The 7,667-nt window shown below is 38.9% G+C and overlaps 3 protein-coding genes across 3 annotated transcripts; 2 read left to right on the forward strand and 1 right to left on the reverse strand.

The window, feature by feature from the left end:
- Window positions 1–1,211: 1,211 nt before the first annotated feature.
- Window positions 1,212–2,709, reverse strand: LOC6554314 (lactosylceramide 4-alpha-galactosyltransferase). The gene has a single exon (XM_001981709.3). The coding sequence runs from the start codon at window positions 2,651–2,653 to the stop codon at window positions 1,451–1,453; it is 1,203 nt and encodes a 400-aa protein (XP_001981745.2). The 5' UTR covers window positions 2,654–2,709; the 3' UTR covers window positions 1,212–1,450.
- A 1,068-nt stretch (window positions 2,710–3,777) lies between these two features.
- On the forward strand, window positions 3,778–3,967 carry LOC113564864 (accessory gland-specific peptide 57Db-like). Its single transcript, XM_026983958.1, has one exon. It carries the CDS (start codon window positions 3,787–3,789, stop codon window positions 3,901–3,903), a length of 117 nt encoding a protein of 38 aa, XP_026839759.1. The 5' UTR covers window positions 3,778–3,786; the 3' UTR covers window positions 3,904–3,967.
- Window positions 3,968–4,427: 460 nt separating this feature from the next.
- LOC113564867 lies at window positions 4,428–4,594 on the forward strand. The gene has a single exon (XM_026984005.1). The coding sequence runs from the start codon at window positions 4,433–4,435 to the stop codon at window positions 4,547–4,549; it is 117 nt and encodes a 38-aa protein (XP_026839806.1). The 5' UTR covers window positions 4,428–4,432; the 3' UTR covers window positions 4,550–4,594.
- Window positions 4,595–7,667: the final 3,073 nt, after the last annotated feature.

Raw genomic sequence — 7,667 nt, forward strand, 5'->3', positions numbered from 1 at the left:
ATGTTGACCCTGTGGACAAACACAGGCGAAAAGTTAAGAGCCCGAGACTAAAAGGGAAAAAACTAATCAAGTGTTTTGATTGCTTTAGTAATTGTTATGAATGTAAGTGCAAACCTGGGATTCCCCAGCCACCTGCAGACTTAAATGGATGAAAGGGGTAGAATAACCAGTTTGTGCTTGCGTTTCGTGTTTTTAAAGCAATCAATTAGATGCTGGCTGGTACATATAAAACTTAATTTTCTTGATAAAAATGTTATTTACGGATTCTAATTCAGTTTCACAAAAATGGGAAATGGGAATATTTTCTAAATACGTACTTTGTTGGAAAAAGTAGGCAACCAAAAATTGAATTTATCAAACTGAAACTAGCCGACCTTAAATTTAAAGATTTGCGAGTCAACGAGTTAAAAATGAATGGGATCCTTGGCTTTTCCAACTTTTTGTGCAATTTTTCACATGCCAATTTTGGTACATTTTGCTTTTGGGCTGACTGTCGTGTGGCCCCAAGGGACCGCTGCATTTGCAAATGCTTGAAATTACATTTTCGCATTAATAAAAATGAAATAAAAATAAAAACGCAGCTCCTCCTGTGCACGAAATATGCAAATGTGCCGCGTGCAGTGCAGCAGATAAAACTGAGCATGGGACCCATATGTGAGTTTTGGTCCTTTTTCTCTATTTTACTTCCTTTTTTTATTTCGGCTGGTTGCATTGGAGTTTTGGATGACACCCCATAATGTGGAGCAGCTGTTGCAGGCAGTGCCAAAAGTCACAATAAATTCGGGCATTAGTTTGCTACACTTCTGTTTGCCCAATCCACAGTGTACAGTCCACTGGCTCTGGAATGTTTTGAATTTATACATTTATATATCCAAGGCATAAATAAATTGCAAAACTGCGTTGTGCATAAATAAAGCTTAGATTTAATGATGCGAAAATATTTATTCAAAACTTGAAAATGCCGCGGGACATCCTCGAAAATGCTAATAATGCTCTGTCTGAAAACGCCTTTCGGCTATTTACTTTGGCTTTATTTGGGAACAATTAATTAGTTCTTCATGGCGATGTGACAACAAAAATGAGAGTAGGAATTGAGTGGCCCATGGAATTTATAATAAATGTTTAAAGAGACAATTAGTTTCACCCATAATAAATCAAAAATATAATTCGTTTTTAAATTTTAAGTAGATTTAGATTACTGTTTGCTTGGCTGATCCGATTTACTTTAATGTTTTAAAAGCTATTGTAATAAGCTCTCCTAATTTGAGGAATTTACTATGCTATCACTTTGATAATTCAGAAAGTATTGCAGGGATTCTTTTGTTTGTCAAGTTTCATCTATAATTACTAGATATCTATATTCTCACGTAGTTGAATTTTACAAATATAATTTGTTTAAAATTCTTACTTAATCGGTACTTATTCCTAACTAACTGAAGCTTAGATTAAATCAAAAAAAACCTCCCGCTGCTGCAAATGACCTGGGACAGTGAGTTTTGGCCAGTTTGGTGTAGGCACAGCTAGCCTTCGTGTTCAGTTTCCAACCCTTCGACAATTTGTTCCACACATGAACCACCGGAGATTTGGATACCCTTCTCAGGGTTACGTTGAGTTTGTTGGGCTGAAAGAAGTCCTTCCACTGCAGCCAGGGTATGGCATAAAATGCACTTGGATCGTAGACTCTGAAGCCATTGCAGCGTTTCGGATTGTTAATCATTGCCCTGACATTTTCCGTCTTGCATTGCTTTTTGACCACTCGGGTTATGACCCCGGGTCCATTGGTGCCCCATTTGTCGCCATTGTAGTTGGCCTCCAGATCCCTCAGACACATGGTGGCAATCTTATGGCCCACACCGCCGGCGGACATTTTCATGACTCCACAGGCCACCGATGTGTTGCTCTCGGCACCCGTGAAGTTCGGCGGCATCTTCACCAGGTTCTGCTGCACCACCACATCGAGATCCAGGTAAAGACCGCCGTATTTGTACAGGGTAACATAGCGCAGAAGATCCGAGACATGTGGAAAAAGAAATTTCGATTTGAATAGTTTTCCAGTGCTTAGCCATTTCGCGATGGGAGTTCCAGCTGCATAGCGCCACAAGTTGAGGTGCCTCAGTCTGATATTCTTGTATTTATGCAACGCCTTGATGAGCGGATCTCCACCTAATTTGCGATGAGTGGCGCCGGCGAAAAGCACAAATACAGTGAGGCCTGGATTGTGAAGGGCGGCCGATTCGATGGCACAGGCCGCCCGGGCCGTCAATTGGACCAATGCGCTCCTTTCTATCCGCATGAAATTCGTGGTTTCATGGAAAAATATATTCTGTCCACGATTCGGCTGGTTTTTGGCCTTGAGCACATCGAGCAGGGGAATGACTGGAATTTTCTTGGTAATCTTGTTCGTCTTGAACTTGGGTTGGCTGGCCATCGACTTAGCTGCTTTCTTGGCTAAGGGATTCTGCACTTGCTTTTGATTCTTAGCCTTGCTTTCGATGGGTTTATTTTCAAGTGGGATTGCTTTCTTCGTCGAATTCTTTAGTTCTGTGTGTGCTGTAGGGTAAGCACGACTGTATGCTATCCATTTGTAGGTCAAAACGATGCTGAGAATCAGTAGCAGAGAACCTACAGCGATTTGAGTTCGTGACACTTTCATTACGAGAATTTTAGACTGCACTTCACCCACGCAGTTTACGGTTTACTACCAACTGAATTCGTTTCACTTTATACACGAGGTTGTGATTTGAACAGCAATATTCCAGAAGGAAAATCTTGTATATGCTATTTTTTAGCTTATGCTCTATAATTATGAAAATAACTAAAATCTGCTTGGTTGAATTCCATTTATATCCACTTTTTACATAGCAGCATTATCAATGTCAGTGATAAATACAATTAACTAGATACTAGATACATTTGTTCAAAGTGTTTATTACTATTCTCGGATGCATCACTTAAATGTCGAGCATGTCAAATGTGTGATTTGTTTCACTTGGCGATCTGTTTTGCCTTATAAGGGCTCTTGCAAGTCCCCAATGCTCTCAATTTGACTTCCAACTGGCCAATATGAAGTTCCAGGCTCTTTTCCTCACTTTGCTGGTTGTTTTGGCCCTGGTCAACGGCAAATCCAGCAACGTAAATCACAACGTCATCGTCATCGGCAAAAAACTCCCAGCTACAACTGAGACTCCGGTCGCAGATGCTTCCGCCGCCAATTAAATGTTTTGAGTCAGGGCTTGTCTACTTCTAATAAAATGGATCGATAATTACAATATATGTTTATTAAAGTGTTTAATATGTAATTATTTGAGCTGCATGCGCTGATTCACTGACTTTTAATACCGCGAAAAGTCGTGTAGAACTTTAGTAAATAGTAACCAGCCAACTGCTCCTCAGATCGTTGTGAAATAGGTATGAGTTTTAACCGAAACCATTTTCTTTGGTTCAGTACCTTCCATTTACTTTTGGAAAAGAAAGTTTGGAAACCATTTGCCTTTATAAAACATTTGCCTCCAATTTTTTCGAATCAAGAAAAATCTTTATCGCCTTACCAGGATAAATCAGTTTCTATGAAAGCATTGTAGATTGGCAAAGGGAATCGAAATTTGTTTTCATTTCAATCGGTCTATAATGTCTGAAGATTAGAGAATTCGTTCCACCTTTTCGTGCTTCATCGAGCAATTAATTTCAAATTGTCTGGCATTTAGATTAGTATCGCTTACGCAACCCCGGCCTTATAAAGAGTGCACCCCCCTAACGGGGCACCATTTACAATCTCAACTGGCCAACATGAAGTTCATCGCTGGATTTATTCTGCTGTTTGCCGCTGCGGCTTTCGCCCAATCAGATCCTACCACCAACGAAAACAAGAATGTGATTAACATCAATCCCAGCGCAGCCAAATAAATCAGTCTTTGATATTTGCAGACCCAGAATTAAATAAAACATTTACTTTATTGCTTGCATGTAATAGCAATGGTCTATTTCTTTTAATTTAAAGTTGACAACTCGTTGAAAACTCGTTTAATATCGAAGAAAATTAGAGTTTTTACATAAACTATTTCGTTGTTGTTAAACTATTGGCGTTTGGCCAATAGTTATAAATGGTAATGGCTTAAACAAATTGCGTCAGCCTGCCAGTATACGAGTATTAGTAGTATCAAGTATTAAAGTATTAAAGTATAATTTATAGGGCTAGTAATATTTTATTCTAAAGAGAATATGTTACAAAATGCGCATTAGCGCTGGTATTAACCAAAACCAAATTTACCGAAACTAATTTTTAAAAGTTTTCACGAAAAACAAATTTTTTAACGATTATAAAATTGGTCACCGTCTAAAACAAATAAACGATTCTCTTGGCTTATGCAACACTTGGCTCAAAAATGATATAAAAACCTAGTTTATGTATTATTTTTATTCTCTTCTGATAGACATGAAGTACCTAACAGGTTGTCTTTTGCTGATTATTGCCTCTGCTTTGGCCCAAGTACCTCCTGGTGAAAGTAATGTTAATCATAACGTAATAACTATTGACCACCCAAAACCATAAATTATTGTGAAACAATTTCAATAAAATGTCTACTTATATGATTTATTTGCTATCGTTTAATTTCTATTCAATAAAATTATTTTACCCCTTACTCGTAGAGTAAAAGGGTATTCTAGATTCGTTGAAAAGTATGTAACCGGCAGAAGGAAGCATTTCCGACCACAAAAAGTATATATATTCTTGATCAGGATCAATAGCCGAGCCGATCTGGCCATGTCCACCTGGAGTTGCAATATATAGTATACACCTAGTATAATAATATATAAATGTCTTGTATTTGTCATTGTTCTGTATTACTGCAAAATTGGTTTATAAATCCGAAGCTGCGAAGAAATTTGTTTCGTCGTAGATTAGATGATATGGTCCTCCCTAACCAATCCAATTAAGCCAAGTTAAGCCAATTAACGATTTCATCTCATGTTATTTGAAGCAACTACATAATTATAAATCGTTAGCATCCGCCAAGTTGCAAAGATGCGCGAACACTTTTTTTAATCCCGCTTTTGGTTTGTGCAGCCCTGGCAATTGACCAAGAAAGCTACCTAAAAAATATTTCCAACAAAAATAATACCAATTCCTTGAAAAAGATTTGGATTTGTTTAAGAAAACAAGGTTTCCCGAGATGCCGTTTCATTGATTCAGGTGTGTAAATGGATCGGCCAAATTTCCTCATCAAGAAATGATACTAAAAGACTTATGTATAAATAATGTCTAATTACACCAAGAAAAGTGAAATTAAATGATTTAAATGTATACAAAATATAAACGTAGTTAGTATGCAGCTATCCATTACAAACTAGATTGCTATACCCATAGTAGATGTTTTTCCAGTTTGGTATGGAAAGTTTATATTTTATTTTCAAATTTTTTTCACAGCGGCATAGGGAGTTGTCCACATACACGAGTATCTGTATTCAACAAACTTTTTATTGTTGTTTCAAGTGGCATTGTTGTTCCAGTTGCTGCCATAGATAACTACGTGCTAAGAAACGTATAGCGAACTGCACAGGGACAATATATATTATACAATACGAGTATATATACTCGTTCAGAAGGCGATAGGGATTCATGGGGTAGTGGCATGCCAGACAATGGCTGGCGCCCACGTCTCCATGGACGCATTCTAATAAAAAGCAAGCACAGAGAATGCCATTCTGTGTTGCCGTTTTCGCCATTGCCTCGAATGTTTCCACAGTTTCTTCATATTCCTGCCATAGTTCGTTATTCCCATTCCCTTCAACAGAGATGGGCACAGTTTTTTTAGTGCTTCTACACTTACAAGGAGGAACCATCACTGTTTTAGCCAAAATCAGCTATTACAAAATATGGCAAATTATATGTGGTACTTTTTAATTGTTTGTACATTATTTGTATATACCATAAATAAGAATACTCATAGTGAAATCTTGGTAATCATTCGTTTCTCATCACTAATGGCTGGCTGCAAATCCTTCTCCACAGTTGAACTCCTGCCGTTGTGCTCGAGTTTTTAGGCTTTTTGTTACTTGGGCAACATTTGAGTTATAAATGCCGCACTACTTGAATGAATCTCCTGGGCGTAATAGTTTTCAAATGGCTCTACGTATATGACTGTCTTCTCCCTTCCTTTTGGAGATTCGTTTCTGTCTTTGTTGCAAACGTATCGCACACAAGTGGCTCGCTGTCTTTGAGCCAAAAGCGCTTGCCAATGCGAAAAATGGCCCAATGAATCTGGCGGGAGTAAGTTGTTGCTGGCCAGCAAATTTGCCGTTTTATGCCATTCAGTGGACGAGACTCCTTCAGGCCCATAAATAATTAAAGTTCGCCTTATTTCCGATTTAATGGCAACCAAAAATTGGAAACGAAAGTTGGTTGGACTATCGTTGTTGGGCGATTGCTGGCTAAGCAAATGATACAAATTCATAAAATATGTCAACTAACGAATTTCCATTCCATATTCCAAAAAGAATTTAATAATCGTATGTTTAATCAAATGAATTAATGTCATTTAATTCATTAAATGCCCGCCTTTATTTATCTCTTAAACACCTTAATTTGGATCAAGGCTTGGACAAATTTCCAAATTTCTTGGCTTACGGACATCGCTTTTCAAACAGTCAATTGCCCTTGAATTTGTGCCCAGCTTTTATCACAATAATGAGACCGAGACGGCCCAAAGCCCAAGCAAATAAATCAATTTTTCCCGTTTCCGGTCAATTAGTGGCGTTCGATGGTTGGCAAAGGTTGAGAAGTTAAACTAATCGCCAGATTCCATGAAGTGAGCAAACAGAGAGGCAAGTGAAATGTTTACATTTCTGCTTCGGTTCAGTGCTATTTATTCTTTTTCCTTCAACTTGTTGCAGTTTCCTTCTGTGAGTGAGTTCTTGCAGTGAGTTTGCCTCCTTGGCTGGCCAGTTCCCTTTGAAGACACTCGGGCGTATTAGCAATGTTAATGCTCATGGCCCTATGTCCCATATTAAATGCTAATTCGCATACGGCGCACGATCCCCAAATGGAGTACTCCACTCCGGCATTTTTTCCCCTCGGTTATTTGATAGAGGACACGGTTACGCTACATGACATTTACAAGTTATTATTATGCAAAGGACACGCTGCGGAGTCTCTTTTCCGTTTTCCCACACTCCCACCCTCCCGCACTACTGCCATCCGCTTTTCTTTGCTCATATGTTGCAAAATCTGCTGTGGCGTTGGGAAATTTGCATTTATTCATGGCATAAATAAAGCATCCGCAGCGTGGACGGGATGCCGAAAAAAGGGATATATTTAATCTGGTCACCCCGCTCAGGCAAAGAGCCAGTGTGCTTCGTTCGGCAAAATCATGGCAGCACTTGCTGGGCATCTGGATGGGGATGTGGATGGGGATGTCGATGTGTTTTATTTATAATTTATTTGCTGGAAAGTGCAGCTTACGAGGGCGAGGGAACACCTGCCGTTGACGGCCGCAGGTGCAGCCGCAAAAGTGACGCAAATTTTGTTTGGCCAACGCTCTCTATATAACAATTACATGCATTTAAAATCCGGTTTCGGTTTAGAGATTCGCGGTTAGGCTGCCTCGCCAGTTTTCGACATTTGGATCAGGGATGTACAAAATATCTAGTTTATAAGTTCCTTGCTATGC

This window comes from Drosophila erecta, unplaced genomic scaffold (assembly GCF_003286155.1).
Source record: "Drosophila erecta strain 14021-0224.00,06,07 unplaced genomic scaffold, DereRS2 tig00000000-arrow-pilon, whole genome shotgun sequence".
Lineage (NCBI taxonomy): Eukaryota > Metazoa > Arthropoda > Insecta > Diptera > Drosophilidae > Drosophila > Drosophila erecta.